Genomic DNA, 18,449 nt, shown 5'->3' with positions numbered 1-18,449 from the left:
CATCCACGCCCTGCTCTGCGCTGTACTCGCGCTCTGCACTCCAGCTCCTCCCAGTGAACTCTCCAAAAGCAACACTTGGCTCTTCACACAGCCAGCAGGCACTCGAGCTTGTGGAAATGAACTTCTTACAACAAATGATGACACCCACATTCTGAATTCCACATAGAAATTGCTGAATCTCATCCCCACTCTGCCAGGAATTTTTGAAGAAAGGACTGTAAATCGTTAATGCAGATAGATGATGAAGGAGAGACTAAACAGACGTATATTTTATTTTATCTGCTAAACATCAGAGAGCAAGTTAGATACACATTCCACTAAGCGTCAAAGGCCCTCATAGTCTCGGTGGAAGGATAAACTCCAGCTCCACATCACTGGTTTAAGTTTCTTCCTCTGAAAGACACAAAAAATGTAAGAGAAATAAGCCAGGTTGTGTGATATGGCGTTCACTTTCCTTTCTGAACCTCTGCTGGACTGCGTGTGAGTTTTCAACACTTCCATTCAGAAGTGAAGCCTTTTAGATCCTCACAGGGCCGGGCAGGTATTTCCTTCAGTCACCAGCTGGTGGAGCTGGAGAGACAACTTTCAAGCTATTTAACCCAGAGCGGAGCTTTTCCCTCTAGACCATGGGCTTCCATCCGGGACTTCCCTCATCTTTCTCTACCTCTGCCACAGTCCAGCCACTTCTCTAAAACACCGCTATCCTCCCCAGCCACTTGATGTGATCTAAAGGCTCTGGAAAAAGCTCTTGGAGGCAAAGTGAATTGTGCTTGATACTTAAGTCTCGGAATTCTCAAAGTTTTATCAAGGTTAAAGATCACAATGACTATAGAACTTGCTCCCGTGATAGCCCACAGAGCACTCTAGACCTCAGAAAGTGGGTTGCTACACACCTTCTTCTTCCTCTTCTTCCTCCTCCTCTTCCTCCTCGTCTTCATCAGAGCTGAAGGTGCCATCAGGGAGGCTGTAGACACGGATGACCTGCTTGTTGGGGTCCTTGAGGATGAGGTATTTGCCCTCCTCCAGTTTCATGCAGATGTCGATGACGCAGCGTAGAATGCCCCAGGCATTCTCCACGCTCAGGTTGATCTGGCTGGCAAACTCATTAGGCTTGAACTGCTGGGTGCCCAGGATGACGTGGCGTGAGGAGTCTTTCACGTGGTACCGAGACACATAACTAACAGAGGAAGGGATATCAGTGGTCAGAGCAGGTGGCACAGAGACAGCAACACTTGGCATCAAATGTCAATTAAATGGTGATACCTGGTCCACTGCTATTTTCAAGGGAAAGGGAAAACTCCGTCTTCTGAGTGTTCAGTTCTGGATTTCACTGACATCATTGCCCTAGTTCAGGACTCCATTCAGCATGCCTGCTGTTTGGTATCTGTGTCCTGACTGATCCCTCCATCTCTACCCCATCCCCGGATTTATCTCTGCCAGTCAATTGTCCAGTACACGGGGAGGGGAGGGCCAACCTCCCTACCCAGACCCTTCCTTTCACAAGATCAGCTGCCAGCTCCTGCACAGGACCCTCACCCAAGCTTGAGGTATTCAGATCCAGCCAGCAAAGCACAGCAGGTCCACCGGGCCAACTTGTAGCTGTTGTTCTTCAGCTCTGTGGCAATGACGGCCCCTCGCTGAGAGTCCAGCTTCTGACGCCAGTCAACGCCGTTACAGTGCTGCAGGAGAGCCCCGTTAGAGAAGCAGAAGCAAGCTCTAAATGCCCAAGGTGCTGGGACCTCCTCTGGCAGAGAAGGAACTCCCCAGTCTGCTTGCTTAGAAAGTGGGTAGGTACGCATTAAATCTTATCATTTAAGAGACAAAGACATGGTCCCTTCCCTTGCACAGCCTGCCGCACAGCCGGCACTCAACGACTTACAGTTCCTCTCTTCTAAAAGCTCACCTACACAGGGAATGATGGACACACACACACACACACACACAACCACACACACACTTTAAACAGCAGAGGCAAGTGTTTACTGTGTGTTGCATGGTAAAGAAGGGCTTCACAGAGGATGTGTAACAGTGAGCCAAGTGGAGAATACTGGCACAAGTACAGGTAGAGACAGGAGCTCTTGATCTGAGAGGCATGGTGGGATAGGAAAGACAAGCGGAGTTGGCCTTAGATGGGGGTGGAAGCCTGCAGTGGGTGCAAAGCTGAGTCTGACATTTTACATAAATGCACACACAGCAGAAAAGGACCCCAAAGAGATCCTCTTTTCTACCCATATCATTTATAGACGTGGGAAGTTGGACCCAGAGTGAAATGACTGGTCAAAGGTCACATGACAGAGGTTCCCAAACTTTCTTGGTTCATGGCAACCACAGGGCAAAAGAAATACTCAAGAATTCCTTTTAATTATTATTTTTTTTTTTTTGAGAAGGAGTTTTGCTCTTGTCGCCCAGGCTGGAGTGCAGTGGCGTGATCTCAGCTCACCACAACCTCCGCCTCCCGGGTTCAAGCGATTCTCCTACCTCAGCCTCCCTAGTAGCTGGGATTACAGGCGCCCGCCACCACGTCCAGCTAATTTTTATATTTTTGGTAGAGACGGGGTTTCACCACGTTGGCCAGGCTGCTGTCGAACTCCTGACCTCAGGTGATCCGCCCGCCTCGGCCTCCCAGAGTGCTAGGATTACAGGCGTGAGCCACAGTGCCTGGCCAATAATTCCTTTTATTTAGTTAGGTTCAAACCATGTAGTAGTATTATGACAAGATGTCTCTGGTGTTTCCCTAAAAAATTTAAAATATCCTGCAGCACCGCCGTGAGTTTGCTTTTTTTGAGATGGGGGTCTCACTATGTTGCCCAATCTGGTGAGTTTAGGATTTGAACTCCTGAACCCAAGCGATCCTCCCATCTCAGCCTCCTGAGCAGCTGGGATTACAGGTGCGCACTACTGTGTGCAGCTTGCTGGGGCACGTTAAGAGTCCTTCTCCCAATTTGCACTGCTGATGAAGCTGTGTATTGGCTTGATATCAGTGAAATCCAGGACTGAGTCAGAAGACAGCAAACCCTTCTATTTTGCTAACAGCAAATGTAAAAAAGGAGTTGGAGATGTTAGAGGCTCAGAGCTTAGGTGGGAGAAAGACAATCCTGAGGGACAGCTGGCCCAGAGGCAATGACAGGACGGGGGGCACATGGAAGGGGAAGGTGTTTTAGCAGAAAAACAATGGGAAGTATAATAAATCAGAGTAGATTTGAGAAATCATTTTCAAAGAGTTCATGGTTGAGGCCTGGGGTGGGCAGAATTCTAAGATGATCCCCAGTGACCCTTGCCCTTGCAGAGTCTCCTCCCCTTGACTGCAGGCAGAACCTATGGCTAGGATCAACTATCACCCCCATGATTATGCTACCTTGTATGTCAAAAGGGATTTTGCAGATGTAAAGCCCCCAATCAGTTAACCTTAATATACACTACCTGGCTGGGCCTCACCCAACCATATGAGTCTCTCAAATCTAGGTGTAGAGATCAGAGACAGAGGAAGTCAGAGATTTGAAGCACGAGAAGGATCTGCTGTGCTGTTGCTAGCTTGGAGATGGAGGGGGCCACGTGACAAGGAATGCAGGTGGCCTCTAGGAGCTGAGAAAGGCTCCCAGCTAACAGCTGGCAGGGGGATGGGGGCCTCTGTCATCCAACTGCAGGGAAATGAATTCTACCCACAATGAAAATGGGCTTGGAAATGGCTTTTCTTTCAGAACCTCCAGATGAGAACTCAGTCCTGTTTCTATTGACACTGTGATTTCTGCCTTGTCTGGATTTGTGTCCCCACCCAAATCGCATGTCAAATGGTAAACCCCAATGTTGGAGGAGGAGCATGGTGGGAGGTGACTGGATCATGGGGGCGGATTTTCCCCTTTTGCGCTATTCTTGTGATACCGAGTTCTCAAGAGATCTGGTTGTTTAAAAGTGTATAGCAACTTCCCCCTCTCTCTTTCTCCTACTTTGGCCATGTCAGATGTGCCTGCTTCTCCTTTGCTTTCTGCCACCATTGCAAGTTTCCTGAGGCCTCCTCACTCACGCTTCCTGTAGAGCCTGCAGAACTGTGAGCCAATTAAACCTCCTTTCTTTATAAATTACCCCTTCTCAGGCATTTCTTTACAGCAGTGCGAGAATGGACTAATACAAGGACCAAGCACACAGCACTGGACTTCTAACCTACAAAAATATGAGCTAATAAATCAGTATTGTTAGGCTGGGTGCCATGGCTCATACCTGTAATCCCAGCACTTTGGGAGGCCGAGACAGGCGGATTGCCTGAGGCCAGGAGTTCGAGACCAGTCTGAGCAACATGGAGAAACCCTGTCTCTACTAAAAATACAAAATTAGCTGGGCGTGGTGGCGCGTGCCTGTAATCCCAGCTACTCGGGAGGCTGAGGCAGGAGAATCGCTTGAACCCCGGAGGCGGAAGTTGCGGTGAGCCGAGATCGTCCCATTGCACTCCAGCCTGGGCAACAAGAGCGAAACTCTGTCTCAAAAAATAAAAAATAAAAATAAAATATATAAATCGGTATTGTTAAGTCACTAAGTTTCTGTTAATTTGTTATGGAGCAAAAGATAACACAAAGTTGTACAATAAAGAAGTACGTATGGTGAAGAGAGCTGTCCAGGTGACTCCACTGGGGTCAAAAAGGAGGGGAGCCAGCAAAGACAACATGTGAAGGGAACAGGGAAACGGGTGAGACCAGAGTAACGCGGTAACACAGAGGGCAAAGCAACACAGGCGCAACGATCCCGAATGCTTTGGGGAGCTCACCGGGAAAAGTCCAAGAAAAGGCCATTGACCCCAGAGGGAGGTCACAGCAAACCTCCCAGTGTGCTCCTCCAACAGGTGATGTGGGTGGGGGTGGGGTGGAAATGGAAAGAGGAGGAAAAGTGAAGGAAGCATGTTTCTTTCAAGGTGCCTCTGAAGCATCAATTCCAAGCCAGATGGTAGAATCCATGAGTTCAGGAAATGAGGAATTGGAAAAAAGGTATGAAAAGACTGAAGGCAGTGGCTCAATGAAAGAAGAGGTCAAAAAGAAGAGCGGCCAGACTTACAGGAAACTGCCAACCCAGATAATAAGGAGAAGAAAAAATCAGATGTTCAGAGAGCAGAAGCCAACAGGAGGCCACAATGGAACAGAGATGAAGAAAGTACTGGAAGAAAGGAGTTAAATGGCTCCTATGTAAATAATAAGCAGAAAAGTCCTTAACACTTAACATAGTTCTACACACAATCATGCTCTTTCTCGGCAAGGAACTAAGCAGAGGAAAAAACTCACAAGACAAAAAAAATCCAGGTAGCTCTATAAGTAATGAAAAGGGATAAGAAACAGTTTACACAACCTAGCCTGCGTAAACAGGCACTGTAGGGAACAGAGACATGGTGTCACCATAGGGTGATGGAGATGGCGGCTCACCCTGGAATCCCACTCATTCAGTGTCTTGATGTTGATGAAGGACACTTCCCCGTTGGCTCCAGTCATGACGCCATCGTGCTCACAACGGACAATAAGGTCAATATCGTCTCCAAGCTTCCACCTGCGGTAACTGCAGCGAAGGAGAAACTCACGTGGTCACTGGGGATTCGACAGAGTGGGGCCCATCCTCCAATCTGGTCACAATACCCACCAGAGAGGTGACCTACCGGTACGCAACAGAGGCGATTTCATTCTTATCCATGTCATCCTCTACAAACGGGTTTGGGTTGGGGAAGTTGTATCTTTCCTTCCCCTGCAAAAACAAAGGTGTCACAAGACAGAGCTAACTTCATTGACAAGGCCAAGGCCAATCAGTCAGACCCAGCACCTCTGCTTAGTTGCAGCTCTGGCCAGGTTCCTGGGGCCCTTGATGGGGCTCCGAGCTCGCTGCCTGTTTTATGCCTACTTGACCCCTCCCAACTGTTAGCACCTGATGAATGAAAATGAGTTCGTAACCATGTCCACCTCTACTTCATTTTTTGCCATGGCACACATCACCATTTGATGTAAATCAATTATTATTTATGGTTCACTGTGTTTTCTCCTCCACTACCATTAAATTCTTTAAGGACAGGAACTTTGTTCAAAGTCAGACAGCCTGACCCCCAAGCCCAGGCATGTAACTCCCCTGCTAAAGGTGGGGACTGGGTCTGTCCTGCTCAGTCCCACAACCCAAGAGCCTAGCAAGAAGCAGATGCTCCACAAGTAGCAGCTGGTTAAATAAGAATGAATCAACGCCCAGAGACTTGTTTCCTCACCATTCTCAAGCACTGCTGGGAGAAATTGTGGTTGATGTAGGTCGCCTCCATGGCCAGGTTGCGGGGTGAATTGAAGGAATTACCTTCATCTTGAGGGGGCTCATTGGCAGTCTCACTCACTGTCAGGAGGTCTGCAAAAGCGTGGCATGGTCACTCACCATGCAACAAAGAGTCACGGACAATGTGCGCAGCGCTGTGGGGAGATGTGGAGAGGCAAACAACGCAGGTCCTTCCTTCAAAGAACCGCCCTCTCCTAAAGTGGGTCTCCCTGGTGTGGAACACATAAGCGGGGGAGTGGGGTAGCTGCTCCAGAATAACTCAAGATAGTACCCGACATTCAGTTCAATCACACAAGAAGGAAGCTGTCCCTTTTCAATCGTTCTGGATTCCTCAAGAGAATGATTTTGTAAGCTTTTTAAGACCACAGGCTTCAGGCTCAGAATATAAACTCTTTTTTTTTTTTTTTCTTTGAGATGGAGTTTTGCTCTGTCACCTAGGTTGGAGTGCAGTGGTGTGATCTCGGCTCACTGCAACCTCTGCCTCCTGGGTTCAAGCGATTCTCCTGCCTCAGCCCCCTGAGTAGCTGGGATTACAGGCACGCGCCACCATGCCCGGCTAATTTTTTTTTTTTTTTTTTTTTGAGACAGAGTCTCGCTCTGTTGCCCAGGCTGGAGTGCAGTGGCCGGATCTCAGCTCACTGCAAGCTCCGTCTCCCGGGTTCACGCCATTCTCCTGCCTCAGCCTCCTGAGTAGCTGGGATTACAGGTGCCTGCCACCTCGCCCGGCTAGTTTTTTGTTATTTTTTAGTAGAGATGGGGTTTCACCGTGTTAGCCAGGATGGTCTTGATCTTGTGACCTCGTGATCTGCCCGTCTCGGCCTCCCAAAGTGCTGGGATTACAGGCTTGAGCCACCGCACCTGGCCTAATTTTTTTATTTTTAGTAGAGATGGGGTTTCACCATGTTGACCAGGATGGTCTTGAACTCCTGACCTCAAGTGATTCTCTGTCTTGGTCTCCCAAAGTGCCAGGATTACAGGTGTGAGTCACCATGTCCGGCCTGTTTTGTTAATTTTTGAGTGACATGGTTTTATGATGTATAAATACATATACGTATGGCATAAAATATGTAAGTGTATGTACTGTAAGCAAACACTGAAGAAGGTATGCAAGATGGCAAAACTCAAAAAAGTGGTATTTAAACGAGTAAAATTTGGGCCAGGCATGGTGGCTCATGCCTCTAATCATAGCACTTTGGGAGGCCAAGGCTGATGGATCACTTGAGGCCAGGAGTTTGAGACCAGCCTGGCCAACACGGTGAAACTGTCTCTACTAAAAATACAGCAAGTAGCCAGGCGTAGTGGCACAGCTATCTGGGAGGCTGAGGCAGGAGAATGACTTGAATGTGGGAGGTGGAGGCTGCAGTGAGCCAAGATTGTGCCACTGCACTCCAGCCTGGGTGACAGAGTGAGACTAGGTCTTGGGAAAAGAAAAAAAAAAAAAAAGAAAGCAACATTTGGAAGCCTGCTATTAGGGTGCAGTGAGGACTCCAAAAGCTGAGGCCCCAAGCAGGCACTGCAGTGACAGTCTCTTCTAATCTCAGAATACAGAGCCTGGGAGAGATTCAGATGCTGCTGCTGTCAATGCCCTTGGGAAGATGGACCACTTTCTATCCATTCTCTAGCACCAGAGACTTGTTCTGTACCACCAAAAATACTCAATGCCTTGGAGTTGTTCCCCAGGCACGCTTCTTACCAAAGTCAGAGTTGTCTCTCTTGTCAAAGAAGAGTTTGGATCCAACTCTCTGGACGACAATGTCCCAGGAATACACTGAGCGGGTACAGCTCATCAGCGTGGCCAGGATGGCATCAGTGGCAAACACATTCCCCTGAGTTTTTGCCAGCTACAAAGAGGATCCAAGAGAGAAGATGGAAAGACGCTCCCAGGTCTCACTGCCCACTCACAAGGACGGGAAAGAACTCCTCTGCTGACCACATAAATCCTTAAGAATGAGGCCCCGCCTCATTGACCAAAAACGCTGCAGCCAGTCAGCCAGCAAGTTTCGGGTGGCAGTGACACTGCAGCCCCCTAAGCACCTGCTCGATTCCAGCCAAGTGCTTCAGATGCTTTCACCTTTGTCCCAGTAGTACGTGCTATGTACCTCTACCCTTGGCTGCAGATGAGAGAACTAAGGCTCCACAGACTGAGCCAGGAAGCATGGCGGAACTGGGCTTCAAGTCCAGCTGTGCTTAACATCCACGTTTCCGGTCTACCTGGCAAAGTGCTTTTACATATAATACATACATTATTCCCATGTCTTCTGTTCTTTCTGCAGCTTCAGCTGTAGAAGCCGACAGCATTCCTACCTAGTGGGAGGGGGCAGAAGGAGGCGCACACCTTGCGGATGACAGGGTCGTCTGTGGTGGTGACAGTGTGGAAGATGCGCTTGATGCTCCGCAGCGGCTTCTCGCTCCTCGTGGTGATGCGGTCAAAGGCTTTGTCGTAGTATTCCAGGGCCCCGCAACACTCGCTGCGGGAAGAGCAGGCAGAGACATGCCAGGTAAGGGAGATAAACCCCAGGTTTTTCTTTCTAAGCCATAGATCCAGAAGTCTTATCCAAAAGTCTAAAAGAGATGGAAAGCAATTTCTGGCCAGAACAGGAGAGACGAATCCCCAGTGCCTGATGAGTTCTTGTCCACTTAGGTCCTGGTACAACTCATTCAGCCCAACGCCATTTTAAAGGTAGGGCGACTGAGGCTAAGACAGGAGACGACTAGTTTCAGAGGCACCTGGGTAGGCTGACGTCTGGTCTAGTGCTCTGGTTTCCCACTACCTAAGTTCCGCCTGCTTGTCCTTTGAGGTAAGGAGCTATTTGAAATGTCAGGAGAAGCAAAGATTCTCCTGAAGAATTGCTGTGTTTCTTTTCCTGCCAAGAGTTTCGTAACTTAATCTTATTGCTGTTTTGCTCAGGACGCCAGGAAACAGAAATATACAGTTTAATAATCAGCAAATTCCATTCTTTCTTTCTTTCTCTTTCTGCCAAGAGTTGTATAACTCGCCGGGCACGGTGGCTCACGCCTGTAATCCCAGCTCTCAGGGAGGCAGAGGCGGGAGGATAGCTTGAGCCCAGGAGTTCGAGACCTGCCTGGGTAATATAGCGAGACCCCGTTCTCCACAAAAAGGAAAAAAAAAAAGACAAAAGAGTTGTATAACTCATTTCTTCTTTGTTGAGGATGCCAGGAAGTTAAAAAGAAGTTTGCAGACAGTGAACCTCTGCTTTTCCCCTTGGCCTTGATTTTTTTTTTTTTTTTTGAGATGGAATTTCGCTCTTGTTACCCAGGCTGGAGTGCAATGTCAAGATCTCAGCTCACTGCAACCTCCACCTTCACGGTTTAAGCGATTTTCGCGCCTCAGCCTCTTGAGTATCTGGGATTACAGGGGTGTGCCACCACGCCCAGCTAATTTTTGTATTTTTAGTAGAGACTGGTTTTCACCATGTTGGCCAGGCTGCTCTTGAACTCCTGACCTCAGGTGATCTACTGCGCCTGGTCGGTCTTGATTTTTTAAAAACACCTCTGTTAACCTTATGCAATGTGTTTTGAGTAAGTGGCTTCAAAGCCTTTTTGGAAATACTAGGGCTTAAGAAAATACCCATCACCAGATGGTCCACACACATAAGAGCAGGGTAGAAAGTAGTAGAAGATGCTGCTTACATGTCCTGTGGCTCTGATACTTCCAAGTAGCGCATCTTCATCAACTGAGGAAAATCCATTTCCTCTTTCACCTCCCAGTCACTACGAACTTCAACTGAAGAGTCTCGGGGTTTCTGCAGTTGAAAAACAATAGAGGAAAAAAAAGTTACAGTACATACAAAACATAAATAAAAGGCTAAAAATACGAAGAGCGCTCCAGCCTGAGTGACACGAGATCCTGTCTCAAACAACCACCACACAAAATGGAGGGGCTCAGTGGCTCATGTCTGTGATCCCAGGACTTTGGGAGGCCAAGGCGGGCAGATCACCTGAGGTCAGGAGTTCGAGACCAGCCTGTCCAACCTGGTGAAACCCCATCTCTATTAAAAATACACAAATTAGTCAGGTGTGGTGATGTATGCCTGTAATCGCAGCTACTCGGGAGGCTGAGGCAGGAGAATAGCTTGAATCTGGGAGGTGGAGGCTGTAGTGAGCTGAGATAGCACCATTGCACTCCAGCCTGGGTGACAGAGCAAGACTCCTTCTCAGTAAAAGAGAGAAGAGAAAAAGAGCTTTTATTCAATAAATTGAGTGATGGAGTGCTGACTGTTTTATAAGATAGAATCCCTGACTCCCAGGAATTTATGGTCTGGAAGAGGACCAAAGGGATCAAAAGCTCAGAAACAAATGGGGTTCCACTCCCAGGTAATGATGTCACCTGATAAACATGCAGCAGGTCCTTTATATTTCTCTCGGGGTATTAACTATCCTTGATATAGCTTCATATCCAACAAAATGTAGCTTCACTTTTGCTTACACGTGTTCTGTTCTCAGAATGCCCACCCAAGCATACGCAGGTGAACGTTCACAGCAGCATCAATAATACTCAAAAAGTGAAAAACCACCCAAATGTTCATCAGCGTGTGAAAGGCTCAAAAATACATGGCGTATCAATTCAAAGGACTCTTATTTGGCAATAAACAAGAAATGAAGCTCATTTGGGCTGGGTGTGGTGCCTCACGCCTGTAATCCCAGCACTTTGGGAGACTGAGGTGGGTGGATTATCTGAGATCAGGAGCAGGTGGATTATCTGAGGACAGGAGTTTGAGACTAGCTGGGCCAACATGGTGAAACCCTGCCTCTACAAAACATACAAAAAAAAAAAGCCAGACGTGTTGGCTCGGGCCTGTAATCCTAGCTACCTGGGAGGCTGAGGTTGCAGTGAGCCAAGATCGTGCCACTGGCACTGCAGCTTGGGTGACAAGAGTGAGATTCAGTCTAAAAACAAAACCCACAACCAACAACAAATGAAGCACAGCTGCCCTTGAGCAACATGGGTTTGAAGTACATGGGTCTACTCATATGCAGATTTTCTTCAAACAAACATGGACTGAAAATACAAGCCGGGCGCAGTGCCTCATGTCTGTAACCCCAGCACTATGGGAGGCTGAGGTGGGCGGATTGCTTGAGCTCAGGAGTTTGGGACCAGCCTGGGGAACATGGCAAAACCCCATCTCTACAAAAAATACAAAAATTAGCCAGGCGTGGTGGTGCATGCCCGTAGTCTCAGCTACTCAGAAGGCTGAGGCGGGAGGATTGCTTGAACCCAGCAGACAGAGATTGCAGTTGGCTAAGATCATGCCACTGCACTCCAGCCTGGGTGACAGAGCGAGACCCTGTCTCAAAAAAGAAAAAAACAAAAAAACAAAACAGTATTCTTGGGATGCAAACCCCGAGTATATGGAGGGCCAACTTTTCATATATGTGGGTACCACAGGCCGACTGTGGGACCTGAGAATGTGTAGACTTTCACATACTGAAGGACAACTGTACCGGCACATGCTGCCACATGGATGACTCTTGAAAACATGCGAAATAAAAGCCACCAGTTACAAAAGACCATATATTGTATGATTCCATGTATGTAAAATGTCTAGAACAAAAAATCCAGAGACAGAAAACAGATTTGTAGCTGCCTAGGGCTGGGGTATTGGGCGTGTTAGCGTTTGGCCTCCTGGAACTCGCGGCAAGCTGGTTGTTACTGTGGTAGTGTCGGGAGGTAGGGCCTTTAAGAGATTAGATCGTTAAAAGGAATAAATGCCTATGCCCTTCTCTCAGCAATGGGCTAACTACCCAAAGAGTTTAGCCCTTTTCTCTGTTGCACCCTCCTCCCCCTTCTGCCTTTTCTGTCATGCTATCAAGCAGCATGAGGCCCTCACCAGATGCTGCTCCTGATCCAGGACTTCCCAGTCTCCAGAACCATGAGCTAAAGAAACCACTTTATAACTTACCAACTCTCAGGTATTCTGTTCTGGCAACAGAAAACAGATCAAGACAGGGTGACTGCTAAAGGGTAAGGGATTCTTTTGAGGGTGACGAAAATGGTCTGAAATTGACCAGTTACAGAACTCTGCAAATATGTTAAAAACGACTAAATTGTACGGTATGTGAAGTATATCTCATCTAAGCTATTATAAAGACAACCAAATAAACAGAACCAAATTCCAAGGCAGAATTCTGGTATAAATGCATTACCTGTGATTTCTGATCCCATTTCTGCCTAACCCCAAATTGCTTCTGGAACTTTTTCTGCAGTCGAATGCGTTCTCTGGAAAGAGAGAAATATGATCTCAGTGCAGACCTCAAAATCAGTGGCTTCCTCAAAAGGCACAGGCTGCCATTCTCTTCAGCTAAAACTTGTCATCATCACTAACTCCTTTGAACTATGAAAAATGGGCTTAGAGAAAGGAAGAGACCCAGAGGGTGCACACTGGAGGTGCTAGAAAAGGCACACTGCCTTCAAATACTGACCAGGCATATTTTACTTCATCTGTAGTGCCTGTTCACTGATAGCTCCAATCTGGGGTGTAGTGGCCGCTGGACCACACACCACCAGGAGGCTCCCAGGACCAGCATACATGGGGCTTCCTGGAGCTGTCCCACAGCAGAACTGAGCCAAGGTAAGCTCCAGAGCCTCTTCTTGCCTGCCTGGGTTTCCCTTCAGTGCACACGGCCAGCACAAGGAGTTAAGTTTGCTGCCCATGCTATCTGCCATGAACCAGCTTGAGAACGACAAGCCAAAAGGTGGCTTAACTGGTTGTAGAAAGTATTTTCCTCTTTTTTTTTTTGCAATGATGGGGAAGACAACTACCCTCCCGCTTTTGTCCTACTGTTTCCAACTACGGCCAGTCTGGGAAGGGTGTCTTGTTCCAGCAGGATGAAAATCTCACCTCTCTTTCTGTTTGGCACTCTTAGGCAGAATCTGCAGGTTGAACTGCAACATGTTCCGACGATCTTTGTCTCTGCGGAGGTTCCTCTAGGCATCAGCAAGAAATACCCGTGTCAGCATCTTGGAGATTTGGCTCACAATAGGCAGAATGAGCGGGAGGTCTTTTGAGTAAGTTTAGGATGCCAAATCCCAAGTTTCACATCTTGCTCTGTGCTTTCACTCCACAGCATCAATAGCTTGGGGGTGTTAGGGGGTAAGTACTTGGACTTCGCTTAGACTTATATTCCCGTGACATATTTTTCATTGAAGTATGTTTACTGGGTCTTTTTAGAGTTGCTGAGTTTGCCTCTTTAAGTAATAATACGCAACCTGACTGGACCGTCTACTTAATAAAGTCTGCACACACCAATTACGTGTGGCAACAGGCATGGGTGCACCTTCTTATCCAGCACAAATGCTTTTAGCATACAAGTCTGATGTCCTACCTACTGCTAAACAGAAACATAAACTATTTAAATGCATCGCTGAACCTAGTTCAAGTTTACCTTGGTACCTCTTGTTATGGAACAGTGACCTGAGATTCACCTGAGAAGACCTCTAATATGCTTCCCTCTCTCATTAGGAGTCACAGGGTAGCATTTTTAGGCAGGTGATGGCCAACAGTAACAGCCCCAAGATGGTGGTTGCTGGTTCTTGGCCTACCTGGGCAAATCTCATCCGATTTCGCTGGTAGGCCGTCTTCTGTGTGCGCGCTGTATCCACCAGCTGGAAGCTACTTTCATCCTCCTCGTGGAAATAAGCATATTGACTTCCACCACCAAACTGAGAGGAGTACTTATCTGGAGGCAAAGGTGACGGCATGTAGTAACCACACTCACAGACTTTACCAGATACGCACCAGTCTAAAGCCTTGCTATTTCAAGGGTGGTCTTGAGACCTGTAGCATTGGCTGGAAGCTTGTTAGACACACAGACTCACAGTCCCACCCCATACCCACTGAATCAGAACCAGCATTTTAACAAGATCCCCAGGTGATCCACATGCACATTCAATTTTGAAAAACTCTGGTCTAAAGAACTTTCTAAGCCAAGACTCTGAAGGACTCAAGCTAACCCATTTCACTCTCTGCTTTATTGTGTGAGAATCTGAGGTATTTATTGCTAACCACCATCTCCATTATCAGGGACCCACGGCAGGTATGTCTAATAGATCACGATATACTTTCTTGCCAATCTCAGCCTCAGCTATCCTAACTTAGTTCTCCAGGCAGCCACCTCCAACTATCTGAAATGGCACAGAGAAAAACCTTTTTATAGTACCAGGATCTTAAAACCAGGGGTTTATAATTTTTTTTTTTTTTTTTTGAGACAGGGTCTGGCTCTGTCACCAGGCTGGAGTGCAGTGGCATGATCTTGGCTCACTGCAACCTCTGCCTTCTGGGTTCAAGTGATTCTCCTGCCTCAATCTCCCAAGTAGCTGAGATTACAGGCGCATGCTACCATGCCTGGCTAATGTTTTCAACAGGTTTTTAAAAGGGCTCCAAACCCCATTTTAATAGGCTAGACCTCTTTAATGAACAGACTAAGTTTTGGGGGCTAGTTCCAAAAATGTGGTTACTGTTAAAGTCCAGACTACATCCCTGAAAGCTATGAATTATTGTTGCCAGTTCCTTCCCGTTTCAAAAAGCTTTCAGATGAAGGTCATTAGAATAAAGAACAACTTTCCCAAGGCCCTGATTGGGGCGTTCAGCCGCAGAAACACTTACTTGTGTACCTCTTATCTTGGTACGTGGCTCCTGTCCAGTCTGCAACCTATGAACAACAAGGCAAGACAGAGAATGCACAGGTCAACCATGCAAGCTTCTGCAGACCCGGAAACCCCTGAAAGCGAGAGGACAGCGTGGGAGAGTCTCAGAATTCGTTCACCACACCTCTCTAAGTGCCCAGCTCTCCTATCACTACACCCAGAGATGATAACCTTTCTCAGCTGCCATCCCTATAAAAAATTCACGAGTTAAGATTTTGAGACAATAAAATCTAAACAGGGACTCGAGAGTAGCAGCCACAGCTGCAAAGATTCAGACTCCTGCTGACAGGCAAGTACCTTTCCTAGCCGATCTCCTTTGCTGAATGGCTGGTAGGGCATATCCCGAAACTGCTCGGGAACCGCACAGGGACCCCAGCCGGAGGGGTTGTCCTGGATCACGGGTGTCATGAACTTTGCCATCTTCCAAAACCTGAAAAATATAAATCATGTGAGTAGCGGCATGAACGAAGGCCTCAGAGTACAAAAAGCCCTCCATATGAAGTAAGCAAAGACATAAATGACAGAATTCAAAAAGCAACACGCAAACTGGAACCCTCCACTGTTGAGCGACTACTACTGTTTGTCAATTACACTGTGAATATGTACTTAAAACTGAGAAAAATGCAAACAAAACTGATTGACCCTATGTCATTAATTTCACGAAACTCTTTCACTGTAACATCTTTAAAAGGAGGCTGCACCTTGTGCTTCACAGGGTGTCATATTGATTGGTAGTTTTTCTTTTTTTGTCTTACACAATGTAAGTGTTTGAAAAAATTCAATGGTGTCACAGATTCGATAAAATGTACTGATGTTTTTTCAAATATAGTAACCTTGTTTTGGTTCTGAGATATACCTTCACCAATTCATACAAATTCAACTTCCCTAAGACTTAGTAGTCTTTTTCTTTGTTTTTGGAGACAGAGTTTCACTTTGTCACCCATGCTGGAGTGCAGTGGCATGCAACCTCCGCTTCCTGGGTTCAAGTGATTCTCCTGCCTCAGCCTCCTGAGCAGCTGGGATTACAGGCAAGCGCTGCCTGGCTATTTTTTGTGCTTTTAGTAGAGACGGGGTTTCACCATGTTGTCCAGGTTGGTCTTGAACTCCTGACCTCAAATGATCCGCCCACCTCGGCCTCTCAAAGTGCTGGGATTACAGGCGTGAGCCACCACGTCCAGCCGCTTTAGTCTTTTTCATCTGCAAAATAAAGAAGATCCTTGTTTTAAGCACTTTGTAAAATGCCACACAAGTATTTAGACTTGCAAAAGTACATTTATGCATATAGAGTGCTGAGAAAAAAGGATCTTTAAGTATATCCTGAAATTCGATTTTCCTTTCTTATTGTTTCAATTTTCTGCCATCAACGCAAATCCTGTGTGCAGAGCAAGCGGACATAAACCCAGGCAAAAGAACTGCCAGAAGGCCAAGGAGGTCCCCATAGACCTCAAGCCCAAAGTGGCCACGTCAGATGTTCATGAATACTGTCAGGCACTGTTCTTAGTGGTGACCACTCATTCATTCATTCAATCCTGCCAACAATCCTGTGAGGTAGGAGCCAATGTTATCCGCACTTTCCAGATAAGAAAACCAAAGCACAGAGAAATGAAGAAACTGCCCAAAGTTGCAATGCTAGTTGATGAAAAATGTGAACCAAAGCAGTCTGACTACAGTGTCTGCACTCTGCATAACACTATAGCTCTCTCAGGGGAATTAAAAGACCAGGGTTCTGCAGCGGATGCTTGCCTGACACTTCCTCTAAAAAAATCTATGCATTTATCTTCCGTTGTAGCCTTCTGAAAATGCTTAGAAGGCATTCACTACACAAATATTTCTTGGAGGCTGGGTGCAGTGGCTCATGCCTGTAATCTTAGCACTTTGAAAAGCCGAGGTGGGCGGATCACGAAGTCAGGAGTTCGAGACCAGCCTGGTCAACAGAAACCCAGTCTCTACTAAAAATACAAAAATTAGCTGGGCATGGTGGTGGACACCTGTAATCCCAGCTACTCAGGAGGCTGAGGCAGGAGAGTCGCTTGAACCTGGGAGGCAGAGGTTGCAGTGAGCCAATATCGTGCCATTGCACTCCAGCCTGGGCAACATAGCAAGACTCCGTCTCAAAAAGACAAAAATCCAGTATTTCTTGGAGGCTGGAGAACAATCAAAATAACAGGTATGCTGAACTTAGTAAACTCTCCCCAAAGCCCCATGCTGGGCAGATTGAGGCTTCCTTCAGAGATGACATTTGGGTGACAGCAACACAGAATAAACCTAGAAGCTTCATCTTCCTGATAGGAACTATAGGAAGAGGACACAAGAAAAAGGGTGATGGTCTCAGAACAATTTGTAGTAAATACTGCTGAGCTCCTATGTGTCAAGAACTATGCCAGATACTTTAACACCATTAACACCCCCTCACCCCCACTTTAGAGGCAAAAATTTGAAGCCCAGCCTAGCCAAGCAGCTGACATCATCATTTCAAAACAGATTTCATTTCCAGGGGTGCCTGCTGTCAGTCCAGCTTTCTTTCCATTATATTACAGCTGGGCAGCAGCCCGCAAAGATTGGGGGTTTGAGACCGTACCTAGTAATACCAAAAGTGAGTCGCAAGACACACTTTTAAAAATCGGATTCTGTCAGAAGCTCAACAAGGGAAAAGGCCCGAGGCTTGACCTGCATCACCTCTCTGGAAAGACAGCGGTGAGATACCCTGGCTTTAATACATGTGTTTTTTTTTTTTTTTTTTTTTTTTTTTTTAAACGAGAGCAGAGAGGAACCAGGAGAAGAAACTGCTGCTCAGTAAAAACGAAGTAACAGCTGTATTGGTCAGAGGGGCAGGATAGGGAGGCTCCAAGAAGGCACTCAGAAGGGGCTCTGTGGCTGGCAGGCCACTACAGATCATACGCCGTCCATCGCTGAACAGGGGGTGGCGTAACTATCCTGGCCTCCAGTTTCACAAAAAATGGAAGGTAACCTATGCACTATAGAACAGGGGCCAAACACCGCTCAACCTGGCACCCCTAAGACCCCACTTAAAAAGTCAGGGTGTCTTCGGCCACTTCAGAAAGACCTTGTTGTTACCCCTCCGCCTTAACCGAGATGGGTTAACTGGCAATCAAATTCACCCAGTCCCTGGGCAATGAGCAGGGCCTAGGGCCAGGGACCTCACCCACAAAGTCGTGTCCCGCGTCCAGTAGTGTGCAGGACGTGGGGCCCCCGAAAGTGGATTCCTGCCCCGCCCAGCGGAGGAACAGCAACAGCAGGAAGGGACTAAGAGAGGTCTCTTCCGTGAGGTCCCCGAAGGCTGGACCTAGTCCGAGCCGGCTCCGGAGGTCCGCAGGAACCTATGAAACATGCTGCTCACCTGAAACGGCCTCGGCCGGCCGGGATGGCAACAGATGGTGCTGGCCGGACACCACGTTAGCAGCAGCACTCCGAGAAACCAGGAAAAAAGAAAACATGCGCGCGCAGCGGATGCCGCCGTAAACACGACCGGCGCTGTCGTAAACTG

At 47.4% G+C, this 18,449-nt stretch overlaps 1 protein-coding gene across 3 annotated transcripts; it reads right to left on the bottom strand.

Annotated features, from left to right (window-relative positions):
* Nucleotides 1-254: 254 nt before the first annotated feature.
* Nucleotides 255-18,431, bottom strand: EIF3D (eukaryotic translation initiation factor 3 subunit D). Of its 3 annotated transcripts, none has more exons than XM_007975655.3 (16): nucleotides 18,303-18,431; nucleotides 16,056-16,141; nucleotides 15,242-15,374; nucleotides 14,904-14,949; nucleotides 13,841-13,977; nucleotides 13,140-13,225; nucleotides 12,445-12,517; nucleotides 9,931-10,043; nucleotides 8,615-8,747; nucleotides 7,973-8,120; nucleotides 6,221-6,351; nucleotides 5,630-5,715; nucleotides 5,403-5,532; nucleotides 1,537-1,679; nucleotides 894-1,177; nucleotides 255-393 (listed from the first exon to the last, which is right to left on the bottom strand). In XM_007975655.3, the coding sequence occupies exons 3-16, from the start codon at nucleotides 15,362-15,364 to the stop codon at nucleotides 380-382; spliced, it is 1,647 nt and encodes a 548-aa protein (XP_007973846.1). In that variant the 5' UTR covers nucleotides 15,365-15,374; nucleotides 16,056-16,141; nucleotides 18,303-18,431; the 3' UTR covers nucleotides 255-379. The 3 variants fall into 3 exon arrangements, with proteins under 3 accessions (XP_007973846.1, XP_072862844.1, XP_007973847.1); XM_073006743.1 differs by having other exon boundaries at nucleotides 16,024-16,141; nucleotides 18,303-18,430; XM_007975656.3 differs by lacking the exon at nucleotides 16,056-16,141 and having other exon boundaries at nucleotides 18,303-18,420.
* Between the last annotated feature and the right edge of the window lie 18 nt (nucleotides 18,432-18,449).

This window comes from Chlorocebus sabaeus, chromosome 19 (assembly GCF_047675955.1).
Source record: "Chlorocebus sabaeus isolate Y175 chromosome 19, mChlSab1.0.hap1, whole genome shotgun sequence".
Taxonomy (NCBI): domain Eukaryota; kingdom Metazoa; phylum Chordata; class Mammalia; order Primates; family Cercopithecidae; genus Chlorocebus; species Chlorocebus sabaeus.
This window is presented reverse-complemented; position numbering and strand designations above follow the sequence as displayed.

Bases quoted from the DNA above. Each gene is read 5' to 3' on its own strand.
- EIF3D (XM_007975655.3), bottom strand. From the start codon at position 15,364: ATGGCAAAGTTCATGACACCCGTGATCCAGGACAACCCCTCCGGCTGG. The intron at 13,978-14,903 runs GTAAGTGTTTCT...CTTTGCCTCCAG, and splicing joins CCAAGATAAGAGGTACACAA to ATAAGTACTCCTCTCAGTTT. The intron at 6,352-7,972 runs GTAAGAAGCGTG...ACGCTTTTGCAG, and splicing joins GAGAGACAACTCTGACTTTG to ACCTCCTGACAGTGAGTGAG.